This window comes from Setaria italica, chromosome V (genome assembly GCF_000263155.2).
Source record: "Setaria italica strain Yugu1 chromosome V, Setaria_italica_v2.0, whole genome shotgun sequence".
Classification (NCBI taxonomy): Eukaryota; Viridiplantae; Streptophyta; class Magnoliopsida; order Poales; family Poaceae; genus Setaria; species Setaria italica.
This window is the reverse complement of record NC_028454.1, coordinates 34,871,267-34,892,475: the sequence shown is the minus strand read 5'-3', so window position 1 is coordinate 34,892,475 and position 21,209 is coordinate 34,871,267. Positions and strand designations below refer to the sequence as shown.

Sequence of the window (21,209 nt, the reverse complement as noted above, 5' to 3'; positions counted from 1 at the left end):
CTACGGAAAAGAGACGAACAAATCTCCCTAACATGATTCATCGATTCATTCGTTTATTAAGGACCTGATGAAATAGCTTATCTATTTTTTTTCCTGTTGTTCCACTGCTAACTCCATCGTGTCAGATGATGTTGCACTTGTCCTACCCCGACAGCGAAGCTTGGCACCAGCGACACGCTCTCGCAGTGATACATACCACAAACGTGTTGTTCGTGTGCTCCCCGTGTCGTATCGTGCTCGCGCTGCCCGGCGCGCGGCTCCTCGTTATAACGCCTCGTGTGGCCTCCGCCCGTCTTGGGAGGAAGGCTTGAGACACCCACACACTCCTGTTGCATTGTGAGGCAGCTAGCGTGTGGTGCGCGCGCGACCGAGGATGGTGACCCGGAAGCCGAGGGTCGTCATAGTGGGCGCGGGCGTGGCCGGGCTCACGGCGGCGCGCCGGCTTGGCGCCGCGGGGGGCGGGGACCGGTTCGAGGTGGCGGTCGTGGAGGCCGGCGCCCGCGCGGGCGGCCGGGTGCTCACGTCCGAGTTCGCCGGCCACCGCATCGAGATGGGCGCCACGTGGGTGCAGGGAGTCGACGGGAGCCCCGTGTACGCGCTCGCGCGCGACGCCGGCGCGCTCGGCAGTCGCAGCGGGAATAAGGACGAGGACGGGGATGCCGCCGGGTCCCTCCCGTACGAGCGCATGGACGGGTTCCCCGACCGCGTGCTCACGGTCGCCGAGGGCGGCGAGGTCGTCGACGCGGACCGGGTGGCGCGGCCGGTCGAGGAGCTTTACAGGGGCATGATGGAGGCCGCGCGCGCCGGGGAGGCCCGCGGTGGAGGGGGCGTCGAGGAGTACCTACGCCGCGGCCTCCGCGCGTACCAGGCGGCGCGCCCGGCGGCAGCAGCAGCAGCAGCTGGCGGCGAAAATAAGGAGCTGGAGGAGGTCGAGGAGGCGCTGCTCGCCATGCACATCAACCGGGAGCGGACGGACACCTCCGCCGACGACCTCGGAGACCTCGACCTCGCCGCCGAGGGCGAGTACCGGGACTTCCCCGGCGAGCACGTCACCATCCCCGGCGGGTACTCCCGCGTCGTCGACCACCTCGTCGCCGCGCTCCCGCCGGGCACCGTCCGCCTCGGCCTCCGCCTCCGCCGTCTCGACTGGCGCGGGTCTCCCGTGCGCCTACACTTTGCCGACGGCGCGCCGGAGATCACCGCCGACCACGTCATCCTCACGGTCTCGCTGGGCGTCCTCAAGGCCAGCCTCGGCGGCAAGGACGCCTCCGCCGCGGGCGCCATCGCCTTCGACCCGCCGCTCCCGCAGTTCAAGCGCGAGGCCGTCGCACGCCTCGGCTTCGGCGCCGTGAACAAGCTGTTCATGGAGGTGGAGCCTGCCGAGGCGCCGGGCCCGGAAGGCGGCGGCGGCCAGCCGCCGGAGTTCCCGTTCCTGCACATGGCGTTCCGGGGGCACGTGGCCAAGATCCCCTGGTGGATGCGCGGCACCGAGTCGATCTGCCCCGTCCACGCGGGCTCCCGCGTAGTGCTGGCGTGGTTCGCCGGGCGGGAGGCCGCGCACCTGGAGTCGCTCCCCGACGACGAGGTCATCCGCGGGCTCCAAGCCACGCTGGACTCCTTCCTCCCGGGCCCACCTCAGTGGCGGGTGAAGCGGATCAAGAGGAGCGGGTGGGCCACGGACCCGCTGTTTGTGGGGTCCTACAGCTACGTGGCCGTCGGGTCCAACGGCGAGGACCTCGACCGAATGGCCGAGCCGCTGCCTCGCGGGTCGAGGGGCGACGACGGCCGTGCGTCGCCGCCGCGCGTCCTGTTCGCCGGCGAGGCAACGCACCGGACGCACTACTCGACGACGCACGCCGCGTACATGAGCGGCGTAAGGGAGGCTGAGCGGCTGCTGCAGCGCTACCGCTAGGCGTTAGCGCTGCACCGACGAGTCGAGGACGCGTTCCAGCGGATTTGCCTCTGTTTTCTACGGTTGTTTTGCTTGAACTCTTACGAGCTCTTTAGTTTCGGCACTCTGCTCATGCTGTGATTTACGTGGTAGTCTCCCTACGTCCCAATTTCTATCCATTTTGACTTTTCTGCACTTAAATATATATTTATGTTGATGCATAGAAAAGATAAAATAAATAGTAATTTGAGACGTAAGGAATATCTGTTTCGTATACGCTGCAGAGGAATAGTGATCTAATTTAAGTTTGAGGATGATTGGTTTTCAGTACGGTCCGTGAAACCACGATGGCATAGTATCAGAGACGGGCTATATATGGCCGCTATTGCGTTTTCAGATACTTGACGCTACAACATTACAATTGTCCCCCTCGTGTAGCTAACAACGTTTTTTTGCACAGGTTAGCTGCAAATTGTTTTAATGTTGCTAATCCAGTTTTCTTATCAGCGCACCGAGGTCGTTTCATTCCGATGACAGTAGGTCAAAGACCAAACCTTAATCCTAATTGTGAAGCGATGAATCTGGAGAAATGTACTCCGGAGCCTTTGAGCCCTAGACGTGTATTAGAGTATTTTACGATATTTCCTTATTTTGATATGTTATGTATAATTAATTTTTATTGTTAAATAAAGTACTAAGTGAAATGACTTTCACTATAACCTTTTATAATGCTTGGAGGAAATCATTGGTCAATGGCTCAACCCGTTATTTAAAACTTTGCGCAATCTTTAGATATACATTACACAATTGATTAGTCGGAGTGCCTATAAAGCTCGAAAGGCTATCAACATTAGGCTAGTAATATTAATAAGGATATTATGCTATATTCCAGCATATGAACCGATGAAAACATGCTTTTGATTGTGTGCCCAAGGTTGGATGAGTGTGCATGCTCTCGGGCAAGATTTCCTTCTTTATCATTGGATCATGGAGGGATGCATCAGAATCGACCTTTCATCCACTGCATTAGTGCCGGTTGTAACTGTGTCGGTACTAATATGAGTATTAGTACCGAGCCTAATGGCTAGTTCCCCAGGAACCCCTCGTGACCCCTTTAGTACCGGTTGGGGGCTCCAACCGGTACTAATGTGCCACCGGGCCTTTAGTACTGGGTGGAGGCTCCACCCGGTACTAATATGCAACCTTTAGTACCGGGTGAAGCCTCCATCCGGTACTAACTTTCCTCCTATAAATTCGCCTTCTTCTTCCTCCTGCTCGAGCCACTAACCACAGCTCGAGCTTCATCCTATTCATGGCGCCATAGGGGAGGTGCTGCCGGATTTAAGACCATTTCGTGGGGATTTCACTCATTCAAGTATTTTAAAGGTTAGAAACTTCTTGATACATGGTTAGTATACTAAGTTTTATGTTTTAGAACTAGAGTAATTTGTGATTTTTTAGAATAAGGTACAATGGAGAAAATTTTCATTTATATGCATCTGTTATTTTGAGCTCATATTTGTGATTTTTAGAATAAACTGCAATTTTTTGGATGCTATGTTTCGTACTAGTCAAAGAAATTGATATGAGGTTAGAGGAAGAATTTCATAGTTTAGTACTTTTTAAATATGAGCTAAATAAATTATGGCAAAATGAGCGAGATAAATTATGGTACATAGAGATAATAAGATGAAATAGAGGTACATAATTAGTCATTTTTAGAATAAGTTACAATGGAGAAATTTTTCATTTATATGTTATATTTGAGCTAAGTAAATTGTGGGAAAAATATATAATTTGTTCATAGTTTAGTCATTTGCAAATATGAGCTAAATAAGTTGTGGTACATAGAGATGGCTACTGCTGCTGGAGGTAGTGGTAATGGTGGGGGTGATCGTCGTTCTTCTTACGGCAAGGGGAAAATCATAGTTGGCAAACAAAGTACACACTTCACGGCGTGCTGGGTTACCAGCAATCTCCAATATATCTCATTGTTTCTGTGTTAAACTTCTCCATTAACCAGATCAGTAGAGTGTTGAGGTAGTTTGGCTTAAAAGAAAGCAAGTCCCCAAAACCCATAAGGCTTCGTTTGGATGTTGATATTGGGAGCCTTGGCATTGAATTGGATCAAATACCAAATCAGACTAGTATTGGTATTGAGTTATAATACCAAAGTCATTGTTTGGATGTAGATAGAATTACTAGATGGAATTTTATGAGATAGACAAATCCAATTCACGTTTGAATGTATATATCCTGGAATTGAGAATTGATTGCTCCTCTTCACATCTTCTCTCCACGATGCCCAGGCCTCGTCGAAGATGGCTGCGGGCTGTAGCTTGGGAGCCACTGCGATGAGCCGTTGCTCGCTCGAGGCGGAGCGCGTCACCCAGGCATCGCCGGATCCCGCTGGAGAAGAAGATGGAGCGGCGCAACTCGCCGGCGAAGGGAGCAGGGAGGGGCTGCGCCGCTCGCATCCGGGGTAGAGCTCACCCGCCCTCATCTTGCCTCGCCGGAGAAGAAGACGGGGATCCCGCTTTGGAGAAGAAGACGGGCTGCATCCAGGGCAGAGCTCCCGGATCCACAACATCGAAGAAGGCCAGGCGAGAGGTGACGCGGCTTGTCCACGGAGGGAGGCAGGGGAGGAGCCGCGCGGCTTGCCGGCGGAGGGGCGCGGGGCTCATCGCAGAGGGAGGTAGGGGAGAGACAGCGTGGCTCCTCGCTCTCCCCGCGGCCTTCGCCTCCTCCCGCTCCGACGCGTCGGTAGGGTCATGTGCCTCCGCGAGTTTGAGGGGGGTGCCGGGGTGGAAGATGGAGGAGGGCCGGCGGGGGGTGGAAGATGGAGGAGGGAGCTAGAGGCGGCCGGCGGAGGGAGTTGGAGGGCCGACGTGCCTCGCGCGAAGGGGCCCGGCGCAGAGGGAGACGGAGGGGCGTCGCGCAGAGAGACGCGGGGGAATGGATTCCAGCGAATACTAAAGGGATGCGCTCGGTATCAAGGGTAGGAGGTTGAGTGCGTCGTGAATTCTGGTTGGTATTGGAGTCGATTTCCAATTCCGAATTCCAGGACAGCCAAACAGCTGGCATTCGGGAGTTTCAATGCCAATTCCCAATTTTGAGGCTGAATGCATACATCCAAACGAAACCTAAGATCAATCTTTCCCTTCTGCTAAGGACTAAGAGCATCAACAAATTTTCTAAAGCTCTTTGGGGAACAACGCATAGTTGGAGAGCCTTTTCTCACTCTTGCTGCATCCACCTCGTTGGGCTGGTCATATGAAAAAAAAACAGATGTATTAATGAAAAAAACATAGTAATCATAACTAATACATTGAGCTCTCAGTTGCAAAAAAAGGATAGAAAAGCATCTACTGGCTACTGCTAAACATATTATATACCAGATTGAAAAATATCACACAATGCGTCAATTACTACAGGATAGCACATGCAAGTTCGAAAAATGGTAAGTGTCTCATGTAAGTTAAAAAAAAATACTAGCAAACAGTGGCAATGTCCAGAATTAAATACAAAAAAGTAGCAGACCAAAATAAAAACGCAGTGCAAAATATATATGTTTTGAATTGAAATAAATTACCTGTACAGAATCTGCAGCAGCCGATTGCTGTCTAGAAAGACTGGGGCAAGGATCTGCAGCAGCTAGACGACGCCTTCTATATGGTATAGTCTCCATAAAATCATCATCTTCGTGATGACTGGGCAACCTCAGATCCCTCCCCTAAGGCATCTTCCTCTTCTTCGGAACCGGATTACTAGTATTGGTGGGTGCAGCATTGCGCATAGCTTGTAACCCAGGAGATGTTCGCGGGACATCTGAACCTGCATTTGAATCACCTCTCGCAGCATGCACAATGCCGGAGCTAGGAATTATGCATGGGGCCGACCAAATATACTCGTCAAAATATCATATGCATAGGCACTAAATTTAGAACAAGCAACTTTTTTTGGTTATATAGTGCTCCTAATGTATATATTGCTTACAAATCGTTAATAAGTGTATTTGTTTTGCAGCTGCTAATTCATGCTTTAGCTTAACATCCACTCTAGCTAAGTAGGGGTTAATTTTTTTTTCTCTGGCATTGGGGTGGGGTATGGCCCCTGCCAACCCCCCATTGGCTCCGCCACAGAGCATGCACAGTAGCACGAGCCCTGATTCGTAATCTTCCAGCCGAGTTTCAAGTTGATCCTGAATGGAATGTTGTTCTTTTCTTATCTGGTAGAACACCTTCGGTCCTCATGCTAAAAAAAAGGGATAAAAGTATGTTGCTTAACCACAACTGCACATGTTCTTGCTATATAGCAAAATTGAGAATGTACCTGCTAATAAGTAATTGAGGACACACTGAGGTACTAACAAGTTGCATTAGAAAACATGTTTCACTTCAAGTTGAAAAATGTACTCGGAACAGAACTGGCTACTCGTGACACTCATCGGTTACTAGAAGCATCACTAGCCTATTATACATACTAAAGTGGCTCGCTTCGGAGCTCTCTCGTGAATCGTGGTCCCACGTGGGATCTATGTACTGTTCATGTGGGACCCACAATAGACCCATGTACTATTATGTATATTACGTTCACATGTGGTATGTGGTAGCTCTACTACCTTTTGCATTGATTTTACTTCATAAACTCGCAAATTATGATTGAATTATTCCTTCATTGCTAATTTTATCTTTTGCCCCTACAAAACCAATAATCAACGTAAACCAATCCGTCAACTATATCTACTAACACCCAAAAGTTAGTGAATTCCTAAGTAAAAAAGTTATCTTTACATGTACCAAAATGTCTGAAGCATTCTCGGATTCTGAGCTACTATGCCGATTTAATGTAGCTTTGGATTTGATTCAATACATCGTTATGATGTTGTTTTGAGCATAGTAGAAGATAATATTTTTTCACGCCAATCTGACTGGTTATAATTATTTCCCTGTATAATGGCAACCCAACAGTAACTCATTTTTTAGAAATGGGAATCTCAATTACTACCTAGCAGGTAGGCAAATTACACAAATCTTAAGTTACTAATTCCTACGAGTACCCAAGTTTGCGGTGAGTGGGGAAAAATCCAAGCAAAATTAAAGCCGTATATAAGCATTTATAAATTTGACTTGCATGATTTCCAAGAGACCAAGAATAATTGGATATGGACATGTCAAAAAAATATTCTCAGCTGCAGTTGATATTACTCAATACACTAATCAGTTGCTAACATTTCGCTCACAGTTACAACTATTCCCTTGCAAAAACAGGAACTCACTTCCAAAATAAAAGGAGGAGAGTCCTCAGTTTCAACCTAAAATTTGGACCAAAATATTACAAAACTAGGTGACTCGTTCACAGACAACAATGAGCATGCACAACAAACATTGTAATGATTGAAAAAAAATACAATCAAAACAGAGACAGCTATGAGCATTTGTATTTTTGCCTAGCGAGATTTCCATGAATAATAAGCAGAGAATATCACTAATAACCCCCGTATCAACTGGGGGATTTGGTCCAAACACACACAGCCCTAAAAAAGTAATGCATGACAAGCACCACGGGAAAGAAAACATCGGAAAAGTAAATGGTCACCGGCAGCCTGAACATCCAACTCGTGAGAGATCGGCAAACAACAGCTCCTCATCTCCCGCCCGCTCCCCCTCCACCGGCACAGCTTGTTTTGATGGGAGCCTCCTCCTCGTCGGCAGCTTGGCCCAACCACCACACTGATGCACCTAACCCTAACGAGGATACTGAGCGAGGGTGTGGAGATAGATTCCTCGGTGGATTGAAGTGGGCGGAAAAGCAATGGAGGTCTGCGGGCGCGCGCGATAACTTCCGCCGGTGAGGCACGGTGGATTGCAGCGAAATGGGCGGAGGTAGTGTCGGGGATGGGATGGGTCGGTGTGTTTCAAAATGGAATGGGGAACACGTGAGCTTTGAGCGGTGCGTGGTCAAGGGGTATTATGGTATGCCCACGTATCATCAGGTCGGTTTGCTGGTGATCTTGACAAAACTCGCCACATATTTATTTTTATGTAGAGACACACTTGTTTACTTTTACGTACTAATTGATTTGAAAGCTATTATTTGTCCATATATTATAAAAATATTACTATGCCTAACTATCATTTTATATAAGTTCTAAGTCCATATCTTGTTCGCTCTTATTGATGGAGATTTCAGCACTGCACTCGCCACTCAGGGAGCGGCTGCACTTCCAATCGGCGTCGTTCTCACACGCCGGAACGATAATATTGTTGGCGTTTTCTCACTAACAGTGTACCGTAGCTCCTCCTGCTTAGTTGCCTGCATGCTTCCACACGTGTCGCTCCTCACTAAGCACGACCGCGACACGACATGTATTGCTCGCCAATCAGAATGTATCTTCCTCCGTACTTGCTGTCTGCCAACATGTCACTTGATGACGTATCGAGCTGCATCTGGTCAATGTATGGCTCGATCAGAGAGATTTTACTTCACATCGACGTCGATCGGTGACGTTGCTGGCCTTGGCTCGCATCTTCTTCGAATAACAATATTAGGTCTGAATGTTTATTTTTAATACCTATCACATCAAATATTTAAATATTAATTGGAAGTATTAAATATAAATTATTTGGTTTTACAAAACCAACGTCAAGTGTGCCGTCGCAACAGAACCTGCGTCACCAGACGATGCGCGACACACGATGCGTTGACGGCCGACGGGCGAGAGGGGTCCCGTGCTAATCAGGCTTTCCTTGTCTGAATCCGGACAGGATCAAGCTACCATGATGCTGATGCCCAGAAAGCTTCCATGGCAAGAAGCAGCAGCTTCCATGGCAAGGGTAGTTGCACGGGGAGCTTGCCAATTCGCCATTGTCACGGCCGCAAAGAACATGGTATTAAAATAAAATGAAAAACTTCGATGAATGATAGCGGCGATTTGATTGCGATTGGAGCAGCTAGCTTTTGGGATGCTGGTTCCAAAGGATCCACGACACTGACGACAGGCACACGCTTTTCTGGATTGGACAATCGATGAGAGCCGCAACTTTAGCTTTGGACCATATTCTACAGCAGGGCTAGCTGCTTGATCTGCGATCTGGGTAGCTACCATCAATTGACGAGTGAAAAGAGGATCCTGGTCCAATCTGTTATTTGAGGTGTTTGGTTTAGGACTAAAATCTAATTCGTGTCATATTGAATATTCGGATGCTAATTATGAGGACTAAATATGAGCTAATTATAAAATTAATTACACAAATGGAGGTTAATTCACGAGATGAATCTATTAAGCCTAATTAATCAATCATTAGCAAATGGTTACTGTAGCATCCTATTGTCAAATCATGGACTAATTAGACTTTATAGATTCGTTTCACAAAAATTAGTCTCCATCTATGCAATTGATTTTGTAATTAATTTATGTTTAATACTCCTAATTAATATCTAAATATTCGATGTGACAGGAATTTTAGGACCCGCTAAAGAACCAAACACCGCCGAACCGTCTCTTTGCCATGATTCAGATCTGGGTTGCTATCTTAGTGACAAAAATCCTGAAATTCCGGGTGGAAGACGCAGAGAAAATGACAGGAGAAAAATTGATATGTTTGTTTATGAGGAAGAAGTGAAGGAAACATTTGACGTTACAGAGTGCTGGACTATTATTGCTTTGCACCAGTGCAAATTTCTGAGTCACAGTTATTGGGAGAGGTTCTAATAAATATTTCCAACTAGTTAATAGAGATATCCCAATATCACTTTCATCGTTATTAAGAGAGTTGCTTTTGCAATCTTCCAATAATCTCAATCACAATCCAACTACCATATAGGGAGAGTCACAACTCCTTCTTTATTTAGGGAGAGTTGGGGCGAATTATTGGATCGGTAATGCTAGGACTCGGCCGTCCAGAGCTACCAGAAATATCGGACGTAGACGTGGACGCGTGGCACGTTTTCATCCACAAACCTTGCGCTCTCTGCCATATCTATTTTTTCTCTAATACTACTGCTTGCTTCCACGCTTGCTAATATCTCCATCTTTCTTCATTCCCGGATACATCTGCTACTCTCTTCTCGCTTGCTACCGCCGCTTGTAGCTGCAACTCCTCCTGCCCGCATCTCCTAGAACTGGGGGTGTGCTTCTAGACGAGAGCTGGGGGCCGTGCTTCTAGATGTCTACAGGGGTGGAGATGGAGGTGGAGGTCCCTCTCCCCCAGCTCCTCCTCCCTTTCCCCCGGTTGAGGTGGGTGGCAAACGCAGACCGAGCAGCACGGCGCAACACAATGAGTGAGAGGGCGGTGCGCGGAGAGCTCATCCGTTGTGACATGACGAGAAGATGGTGAACGGCGAGCTCGCGAGCTCGTTTCCCTCCTCTAGATGTGCAACACATAGGGAGTGCTCTGGTCGGAAGTGGAGTCAGATCTGTTGGTGTTGATTGGAGTAATAGGATGGCAACGACGGCATGACCTGGTGCGTGGAATATGTTGTTGCGATATGTTATTTCTAGGTGTTACACTATATCATTTTGTATGTTGCATTAGGTGATTCTGAATGTTTCAAACTTTTTTCCTTTGATGTTGCAATATGAGGATTTTTTTTGTTGCGCTCTTTATTGATGTTGCATAAGATGCTCTCCATGTTTCAATGGTCACTATATCATTTTGTATGTTGCAATAGGTGATTCTGGATGTTTCAAACTTTTTTCTTTGATGTTGCAATATGAGAATTTTTTTGTTGCGCTCTTTCTTGATGTTGCATAAGATGCTCTCCAATGTTTCAATAGTCACTATATCATTTTGTATATTGCAATAGGTGATTCTGGATGTTTCAAATTTTTTTCTTTGATGTTGCAGTATGAGGATTTTTTTGTTGCGCTCTTTCTTGATGTTGCATAAGATGCTCTCCAATGTTTTAATGGTCAATTTTGCAAAGGTGTGATCCTTTTGAAGAGATTCAGATCAGATGTTATTCGAGATTTTCTATTCAAGATGTTGCAACTTGTGATTTTTATTGTTGAAACGTGTCTGTTTTGAATGTTGCAAGAAGCCATCTGAGATGTTTCATGCACGTAAAGGTGTTGCAAATTTATCTTCTGATGAATGTTGCGTGAAATATGATGAAATGCCGCGCAGGGGATTTTTTATCCTATAAAGAGATGAATGGCATGCTTGAGTTTCAAAACTATTTTTAGTGCATGTGTTTCATGATGCAAGTGTTGATTTTTGATGTTTCCATAGTTATTTTTCAATGTTGCGACGGAGCGTCCGATAAAAAAAAATTATCAGACGTCCAGGCGCTAGCAGGTCCGTTATTGGATTGTCCAATAATTATTAGGAAAAGAGAAAGGTAAAGAGAGACTGCTGGAGCACTATTTTCTTATCAACTCTCTCAATATGGTAGTTGGATTAGGAAAAGGGAGACCGCTGTATATGCTCTAAAATGAAAGTCAGAACTTTTTTTTCCCCGAGGGAAAGCCTACTTGACTGAAAGTATATGGCAATATAAAAAAAACTCGCTTTCGGAGTAGTGAATACAGAATGTAGATGCATGTATCCGTATCTAAAAAAAAATCGACGAACAAATTAAGGTCACAGCTGTGATTCTTGCCGCTGCATTGCAGCTGCGGCTGCAGCTCCATCAACACCGGTTCCTGTAGTTTTAGCAAGCTAGCTGTTGCAGCTGCAGCTGCAACAATCTCAGCTGAACCTAGACAAAGTACTTGCACGAATGTGATAAGGACCCGTTTGGTTACTTTAACTTATTTTTAGCACCCGTCATATCAAATATTTAGAAAACCCATTATATAAGTGGAGGCTAAACGGCAAGACGAATCTATTAAGCCTAATTAGTCCATGATTTGACAATATGTTGCTACAGTAAACATTTGCTAATGATTAATTAGGATTAATAAATTCGTCTCGCCGTTTAGAGTTCTCCTAATTAGTCTTTGAATCTTCGACGTGACACGAACTAAAAATAAGCAAGTTGAATCACAATTCACACGCATGCAGGCAGCCAGGTAGCACAGCACCGCGCAGGCGCAGGACGGCAGGAGTGTCGGCCGGTGGCTGCCTGGCTGGTACACTTTCTCTTTTTTAATGATTTACTATTTCGTTGAAAATTTGTGAACTGTTTAAAAAAACTAATCAACATTTTAAACTACTACATTCAATGTTTATCAAAACTAATTAGTCATGATTTGATAATGTGATGCTACAGTTAATATGTGCTAATCATGAATTAATTAGGCATAATAGATTTTTCAACCTCCGTGCAATTAATTTTGTAATTAATCTATATTTAATATTTTTAATATCTAAATGTTTAATGTGACAGGGATTAAAATTTAGTACGCGGAACCAAATACCCCTAGATCTATAGGATATCCCAGAAAAGAAAGGGAACGAGGCCTAGTGTCCAATCCCATCCTTTATGGCCTCATTCCCTTCACTCGTCATGGGCCGTTCTCCATAAATCCTGTGATGCTTTGATTTCTGGAAACGTGAAAAGGTGTTCGTTCGTTCACCGAAATTTTTGGCCGCAAACAGCCATCTCCGTTTGCGTCCGTTTACGCTTTACGGTCACAAACCATATGGTGGCTTAGGAATCTCTTTATTTGCAGCAAAGAGAAGAAGCCGAGCCTTCACACCGTTTTTCCTTGCAGAAGCATCTCTCTTTTTTTTAGATAATGTGCAGAAGCATCTCTGAAATCCATAATCCGAGGTTATCAAGAAGAGAACAATCTGCTTTATTTTCGCTTCGGATATCATGGTCCGAACAGTGCGATATTGGAGCATTTTTTTTCCCGCGGTCTCTCCACATTCTACGATGTTGGATTAGATCGAAACACAGAGTCCGACGACAAAGTAGTTCAACTGCACAGCCCGATCAGATGATGTTGGACGCAGCAGAGACATGAGACTACGACGAGAACATCGGCTGTGGCTCGCTTCAATTCTGAGAACACCACACCAACACATCTGCCGGTCGTGACCAGACAGCTTCGAGCTTACAATACAGCTGTAGATTGCAGCTTGCCAAGAAAAAAATCGGCCGTACATTCCACTCGTACACTGTGTTAAATTACACCACGCACACTCTCCATAGCAAACACTAGCAAGCCACTGGCCGCCGCCGCGCCGCGCGAGCTGCGAGCCTGCGACCTACAAGCCGCGGTTGAGCATCTCCTTGTAGTTGAGCAGAGAGTTGAGCCGCTGCAGCTGCAGCTGCTGCCGGAACTTGTTGATGAAGTCGTCGGCCCGCGCGTCCACGCTCACCGCCGCGGCAGCCTCCTCCTCCTCTCTCACCACCAGCTGCGCTCGCGTCGCCGGGGCCCTCGGCGCGCGGCGCACCTGCGCCTGCGCCGGGGCGCGCTCCAGCTTCATCACCTCCGCGCTCGGCTTCGTCCTCGCCGCCCTGCTGACCACCGCCTCCTCCTCCTTCTTGTTAGTGGCCTTGCGCACCGGCGGCGGCCTCGCGGCCGTCTCGGACCGGCTCCGTGCGTACTGGGCCTGCGCCTCCCGCGCGCCGCCGCTGCCCTCGTGGCCGCTGGTGCCGTCGTCTGCCCCGGCGGAGAGGTGGTGGTTGTACTCGGGCGGGAAGTCGCCGGAGCGGAAGCGATAGAGTCCGAGGGAGCGCAGGCGCTCCATGACCGACGACGTGCGCACGAGCGGCGGAGGAGCGTGCTGGTGCTGATCGCCGCCGTAGTGCTGCTGGTAGCGATCGTCGAGGTGGTGGTGGTGGTGGTGGCGGCGGCGGGAGCGGGAGGTGAGCGCGATGGTGCCGATGACCATGTTGAGCAGGAGGAAGAGCGTCGCCGGGGAGAAGTAGCCGCGGACCAGCGACCACGGGTTAGCCGGCGCCGCGAACGCGTCCGCGCCGTCCATCGATGAACCGGCCTGCCTGGAAGGTTCTCTGCGCGCAAGACGGGGGAGGAGGTGGGCAGGTGTGGGCCGGATATGCTGGTTGCCCTTGCTGCTCGGTGTTGGCAACGGCAGCGGCGCGGGCCTCTTTATACGAGGACTCTTGCGCGGAGGGGCACGCGGCGCACGGATCGGAAGCGGGGGACGGCGGGTGCTTTGGAGAGAAACGAATGCTTGCCGGGAGGGGGAAACCGTGTGTGCGCGCGAGATGGAGTGCCGCCGGCCTCTGCTCGTGCGCCGGCCGGTAGCCGACCATCCACCGTGCCCGTGCCAGGTTGGGGATCCCAAAACCCATGAGCCTGATGGAATCAATGCGAGCACGGGGTCGCTGCGCGTCGGCGGCTGCGTTCCATCATGAGAAGATACTGACGATGTCTAGTCCCGACTACCAGAAGTTTCCAATATTTTAGTGGACTGTTGCTGTCGATCGAGCTTTCTTGATTGAAGATCAGATCCGAATTCTCGAGCAACCATTCCCTTCTTTTCACGGCAGCGCCTGATCGATGCATGGACTCGACTCGTGTTCTTAACTAAACAAACAGAAGAATGGTTCTAGGACTGAACAGAGCAATGAGGACATGGGACGCCTTTTCGCTTCACTGTTTTGGCGCGGCAAGTTACCACTTACCAGTGACCAGATGTACCTTCAAGGATCAAGTGAGCAAACCGTGGCATCGTCAGGCTAGTACGCAAACCACGCGGACTAGCCGTCCAGCTAGTGCTATCAGACACTTGTGTGCCACCGTGCCATGATACGTCACGTGCTACCACCTGTTCCAGTGTTCTTGCCTCTCATCACAACCAGAGACGGTCAACCTGACTGCTTAAACCTATCCAGAAGGCCAGAACTTTTAATTCAAGCATAAAGAAAACGTTGTTAACAGGTGACAAGTCCCGGCAAGATACGTGCTCCCATGATCCCATCAGCATGTGCACATGTCCATCCTCTAACGATGGACACTTGGACAAGACGTTCATCTTTTTTCTTCTTTTTATTTTTTACTAGCACAATACTCGTGCGTCGCCACGGACCACGGTTAGAATTAAATAAATAATATTATTTACCTTAAAAATCTCAAATTTGGTTCCAACTCCAATAATTTATTATCCTAAATTTTACACTTGTATATATTTTATTTAATCTTTTCTACTAGCTTGAAAAGCATAAAGGTCTTTACCTTGTGATTGCGTCGAACCCGCATAGGGTACTCTGCGTATTGATGCGTCTTTAATTTCATTTAGAAGTTCTTCATTGTGTCGTACATTATACCAGCCACTTCTCTCTCTCTCAACAGTGGCTTGGCCGACGAGGACGCACGTGGGCATCCACGCCCTCTACGGCGAGCTCGGCGGCACCCTCCATTGCCTTACCGTCACTCCACTTAGTCATCAAAATTTGTGCTACAGCTAATACTAAATGTATACAATATACATTTAGGCCCCGTTTGGGTCCAAGGAATTGGAATCTATTTAATGGAGTAGGCTAATTTATGTTGGAATGTGGCATTCCACAACTTTCCAAAGTTTAGATATAAGCCTATCTTAAATTCATGGGGTGGGAGATGGAAATTGATTCTATAGATTATGGTTATTAGAATGGAATTCAATTCTTATAGCACGCTCTTAGACTCGCTTCTCTATGGTAGAAGTGCAGCATACAAGTATCTCTCCCATATCACCAACTATAATATACAACTATATTCCACATACAATTATATTAGCTTAATTAATTTGTGTCTAAATTATGATTATTAGGATGGAATTCAATTCCAATGATCCAAACGGGGCCTTAGTATATTTCTAGAAAACCGCAAGGTTAAGGTTCTTGTGGAAGTTACTCTAAGGATAAGTGGGACATGCCATAAATTTGGAACATCACGGATGTTCAGTATGTTCTCGACCTACAGGAATGAAGACAGAATGTGAGTCAGAAAATAACGTGGATAAATGTCAACTTTTCAGACTTAATCATGAAACATACCAGAACATGGCAAAATTGTGAAAGCTTCTCCATAACAGATCCTATTAGTGGCTGAAAGAGCAGATAAATATAGCTCAGATTGGAAAGGAACACTTAAATCTAATTGGACAATAGAAGAAAATGATTAGAGCACAAAAGACATAAACACAAAAGGTATAGGTACTAAGCCAAGGCAGATTAGAATGAGCTAATGGCTGCTTGAAAAAATCATTATAAGGAAAATAAAATACAAATTGTACAGCAAATGTGCCATGACAAGTATCCAATGCACAGGAAAAGTATCAGAAATCTCTACAATGACTTAAATATGGCATTTTAAAGCATCTACTATTAGCTATTCATACTTTTTTATGCTTTTACACTCTATACCTGCGCTGACCGGCATGCTAGAAGATCAATAATAGACATTGCTCAAAGTTACTTCCTTTCATTTGTGTGCCTTTTGTCCTTTTATTTACTTGTGATAAGATTGTGCAAGAACTTGGGTGTGTGTTTATCGCAGAGGCCAGATATATTTCCATTTTTTTTAAAAAGCAGCTTTTATGTAAAAAAAATACAAAATCCTTGCCCCACTATTTGTCGAGATCTATACCGTCGGACAATGCACTTAAAGATGTAGCCTTTTCCATAAGCTGCACCATATTAATCGTAGATGTCCATATTATCTAACAACTTAATAAAGGTTTTTCTGTTAGCCTTTCACTTCTTATCATCTCAAAACTGCGTACCTTTTCTCCAATGGCATCTTGAATGAGGAATGTGTCTCCTGCCATCCTTTCAACCACTTTTCCAGTGCTCATATCCATGTCAAAGAATGCAATATCTTGTCTCAGAATCGCATTGAGGTACAAGACTCTGATTCGTGCTGCTTGTCTTTCTCCGGTTATTGTCCAACAAGATACCTCTAGTACAAATATCAAATTATAAATTGAAGGGTTCTTTCTATATTCATTCCTTAAAAAGAAACTCTCGAAAACTGTACTTTGTATAAGTACTCTTTCTCTATTAGTTGACAAATTCTCAAATTGGAAGATAAAGATAACTTCTGTCCAGAAATGGATATGATATATTAATTTTGAATAGGAAATCCACTTAAATGTTGAAGCAAGCCCTGCTGCGCTGCCAAGATAGACAAAGTTCATGATCACCTGGAAATAAGAAACGGGACATAGATCAAAGAGAGAGAATAGAACAGGAATGAGAAGGGGAAAAAAAGACAGACCCATCTGAGTTGTTACGAAAAATTACTAAACATATTTCTCTAGGATTCTGATCGTGTGGCATTATAGCCTGTAGGGGTGAAATTCCTATCAAAGCATACTTGTTTTCCGAGGACTCTATCAAAGCATACTTGAATCCATGATTGCTCAACAGAACAGCGTTGCAGTCTACATGCACATCAACAATATTCAGTTCACGTTATCACTTAGTAAAGCAAGTAACATGTGGAATGAGCGAAAATCTTGAGTACTCATTTTAGTACAGCAAGTATCATGTGGAATGAGCGAAAATCTTGAGTACTCATTTTACGCATGCAAGTTGCACCCTTTTTAAAAAGAAAAAGAAAATCATCATCGCGCGGAAGATCGCAAAATTGGCAAACAAAAGACGAACAGACTTCCTAGAGATCAGATTGCGGGTGTTGATTTGGGAATACCAGATTTCATCAATAGACGGATCAAATCGTCTTGCTACACATGGAAGCGGCGGCGGCGGCATATTCGCAGGCTCCTCGTTGCCTTCACTGCTGCAACGAGCCACCGGCAACCGTTCGAATTCTTGTTATCGGAATACTCCGCCGACTGGGAGTCGGGCGAGGGCAGCACCTCCACGCAGTGGGCCCAGTCCTTCTCCTCGTTCCCGCCCATGCCCATCTGCCCATCCTCTCGGAACACCTGCGAGCACAAACTGAGGAAAGAGACAAATCAGCGGCGGCCGCATCGCGGAGTCCCCCGAGAGGGAAGAGAGAGAGCGCGTGCGCGCGCTTGCGCGCGTTGGGAGAGCACGCGCACCAGGCGAGGACCGTGGTGGCGCAGCGGCGCCAGCGGGCGGTGGCGTCGGTGGCCGGAGAATGGCGAGGGGGCCGGTGGCGCTCGGACTCCCCCGAGAGGCGAGAGAGAGAGAGAGAGAGAGAGAGAGAGAGAGAGAGAGTCGGGAGATCGGGCGCACCAGGTGAGGGCGTGGTGGCGCGGGGCGGCGGCGCCAACGAGCGGCGACGCCCCGAGAGTCGAGAGAGAGACATGGACGGTAGATGGCAGAGACACGGGCAGGCATAGGGTTTTTTTTGCAAAAATGACCGGCCCTAATCGATGGGCTGCGGGTTGATTAAAAAAACCTGAGGTCCCGTTTGGATCATTGGAATTGAATTCCATCCTAATAATTATAATTTAGACACAAATTAATTAAGCTCATATAATTGTACGTGGAATATAGTTATATATTATAGTTGGTGATATGGGAGAGATACTTATATGCTGCACTTCTACTATAAAGAAGCGAGTCTAAGAGCGTGATATAAGAATTGAATTCCATTCTAATAACCATAATCTATAGAATCAATTTCCATTTCCCACCCCATGAATTTAAGATAGGCTTATATCTAAACTTTGGAAAGTTGTGGAATGCCACATTCCAACATAAATTAGCCTACTCCATTAAATAGATTCCAATTCCTTCATCCCAAACGGGGCCTGAGGGTATTTTTTGCAAAATAACCACGACGGTTGATGGTTGAAAGGAACATCTCTCTTTATTAGGTATAAATATAGATATAGATTTTGGGCAGGAAGGTGGTGTTCATCACTGCACAATTCTATCTGAATCCAGCGACTGGATCCCGTTCGATGAGCCTGTCTGAATTGCTGAATCAATAGAAGCATGGGGTTGCAGCACGTTGCATGCATCAGCGATTGTGCTTTCTCCTGAGAAAAATAGTTCCATAATTTTTTCTAAGATGTGCACGGTATGTTTTCCATTAGGAAGAGAATTACAACGTTCGATGAGCCTATCTGAATTGCTGAATCAATAGAAGCATCGGGTTGCAGCACGTTGCATGCATCAGCGATTGTGCTTTCTCCTGAGAAAAATAGTTCCATAATTTTCTCTAAGATGTGCACGGCATGTTTTCCATTAAGAAGAGAATTACAACGATGCAACTTCAGGAGAACCTCAAAGAGTTACAAAACCACCACTGATAACAAGCAATACAGGCAATACAACAAAGAAGAAAACCACGGCACCAACCCCACACCAAACACGATCTAAGATGAACAATACCTTCAAGAGAGAAAGACACCAAGAACACACGCACATCACCGACTGCCTAACAACCCGAGCTCACGGTGGTAGAGCGAGAGGTCATGCAAGACGATGCCTACAGGAAGGAAGCGACGCGGACGCCGCCATCGTCCGTCTGTCCCCGGGAGAGCAGACCAAGTTTTCACCTGGCAAAAACTAATGGATTTGGAGGCCACCACGACGCCCCCGGCAAAGTGATCTACATCAAAGGACACAACCATTGTCGGCTTCGACGAATGCCCGGCCCGACTTTAGCCAAAGGTCCCCAAAACTAACTCCACACAGTAGACCACCAAGTCCTGAAAGATAGCCAATGCGATGGGATGGCAGCGAGCAATCTACAACAAAGACGGTGAGGAACAACCGTAGGCAAAGAGGGACTGCCAACACGACGACCGAAAAACGACCATGGAGCGACCAAGCAATCGAAGTGACCGAAGGTGGAGCAGGCGGGCCTACTAGAGGAGCTCATGCCGGCGAGAAAAAGCGACCTTGGGGAGGATAGAGCACGACCTGAAAAGGTGACCTTGGAGAGGATAGAGCATGATCTGGGTGTGGTGGGGTGCGTGGTGGGGGAGAGGGGAGGAGGAGCGCGACCAAGGGAGGAGAAGGTGAGGGGTGCGTGGTGGCGGCCACCCGTTAGGGTTCACGGCGAGCATCCGACGATGCGGGTAGAGGGGCCCGGAGTTGCTCTCGACGAGAGACCGGCGAGGATGGCCTCAACGGGGACCACCGATGAGCACGGCGACCGGAGTACGACCAGAAGGAGCCGCCGGGGCAGGAGGATCAGAGGCGGCTGCACCATTGCCAGGCCAGTGACAGACCGGCTGCGTCGAGCTAGGCCGCGCCAAAGCCGAACGAAAGTCTGCACCCTGGCGAAGCATGCCCCACCGTCGGCCGCTCGGAGGGAGAGGGAGGCGCCCGTCGCCAACCAGAGCCCCTGCCGGCCATCAGCCTGGGCAGCGGCAGGGGGAAGGGGGAGCGGCGGGCGAGCCCAACTGGCGACGCGGCGAGGACACCCATTGCCCTCCGTGCTGCTGGCAACCGGAGTAGAGGGGCCGCCACCGCACCGGAGTAGGAGGGCCCGGGCCGCACCGGAGTAGGAGCTGGCGCCGCCGGCGAAGGAGAGCGCCGCAAGAGCGACGGGCGCGCACGGGCAAGGCAGCCGCCGGCGACACCGCGGCGGCCTGTCGTTGCGGCGGCATCGGCACGCCGGGAGGCCGCCGCGAGCCGTCGTCGACCAGGAGCCCGCCGATCCGGCGAAGGGCAGGCAGTCGCTTGCCGGGGAGCCCGACCTGCGCCGCCGCTCCCGTAGGGTCCGCACGCCGGGGAGCCCGCCTCCGCGCCGCCGACTGCCGGGCAGCCCGACCCGCGCCGCCGCCGTCGCGGGCGGCCGCACGCCGGGAGGCTGCCGCGAGCCACCCTCGCCCAGGGGCACACATATCCGCGCCATGGAAGGCCGGATCCGACGTGCGACGGCCGGGAATGAGCCTCGCCGGCGATGGAGGGGCAGCCGCCCGCCATGACGAACCACGACCTTGGAGCGAAGGGAGAGAGGAAGGGAAGGGAGGAAGAGAGGAGGGAGGAGGGCGACGAGACCGGCTTCGGCTTCGGCAGCGGCGGCGGCGGCCACCGGAGCTAGGGTTTAGGGGTTGGTGGCGCCGGGGCTGTCGCCCCCCGAGTCGCCCAGGGAATAGTTCCATAATTACAGGTCGTATCCATTAGTACTCCCTCCATCCCAAATTACAAGTCATTCCAAAAATATTGGAGAGTCAAAGTATATCAAATTTGATCAAATTTATATGATAATATAATAACAGTTATGATGTCAACTAAGTATTTTTAGATTCTTCATCAATTATATTTTCATAGTATACCTATTTGATGTCATAAATCTTTATAATTTTCTTTATAATTTTGATTAAACTTGATATACTTTGACTCTCCCATATTCTTGGAATGACTTATAATTTGGAATGGAGGGAGTAGCATTTTAGTGGGGTGATGTGAGTTGATCGAAATGCCCGTGTTATACACCAACAGAAAGATGAATCCTCCCCAGAATTGAACGAGTATATGTGTGCAAGTAACTGTAGCATCATTGCTTGGTTTTGCTGGCGTG

General features: G+C 48.1%; 2 protein-coding genes and 1 long non-coding RNA gene across 4 annotated transcripts; 1 reads left to right on the top strand and 2 right to left on the bottom strand.

Annotated features, from left to right (window-relative positions):
- Positions 1 to 262: 262 nt before the first annotated feature.
- On the top strand, positions 263 to 2,086 carry LOC101782987 (probable polyamine oxidase 5). The gene has a single exon (XM_004969663.3). The coding sequence runs from the start codon at positions 374 to 376 to the stop codon at positions 1,910 to 1,912; it is 1,539 nt and encodes a 512-aa protein (XP_004969720.1). The 5' UTR covers positions 263 to 373; the 3' UTR covers positions 1,913 to 2,086.
- Positions 2,087 to 12,809: 10,723 nt separating this feature from the next.
- On the bottom strand, positions 12,810 to 14,249 carry LOC101782049. Its single transcript, XM_004972077.2, has one exon. It carries the CDS (start codon positions 13,771 to 13,773, stop codon positions 13,051 to 13,053), a length of 723 nt encoding a protein of 240 aa, XP_004972134.1. The 5' UTR covers positions 13,774 to 14,249; the 3' UTR covers positions 12,810 to 13,050.
- A 1,333-nt stretch (positions 14,250 to 15,582) lies between these two features.
- On the bottom strand, positions 15,583 to 18,074 carry LOC101782715. Of its 2 annotated transcripts, none has more exons than XR_215271.3 (5): positions 17,960 to 18,074; positions 17,448 to 17,698; positions 16,519 to 16,938; positions 15,791 to 15,841; positions 15,583 to 15,710 (listed from the first exon to the last, which is right to left on the bottom strand). It is a non-coding gene; the product is annotated as an uncharacterized LOC101782715 (long non-coding RNA). The 2 variants fall into 2 exon arrangements; XR_002677908.1 differs by having other exon boundaries at positions 17,803 to 18,068.
- Between the last annotated feature and the right edge of the window lie 3,135 nt (positions 18,075 to 21,209).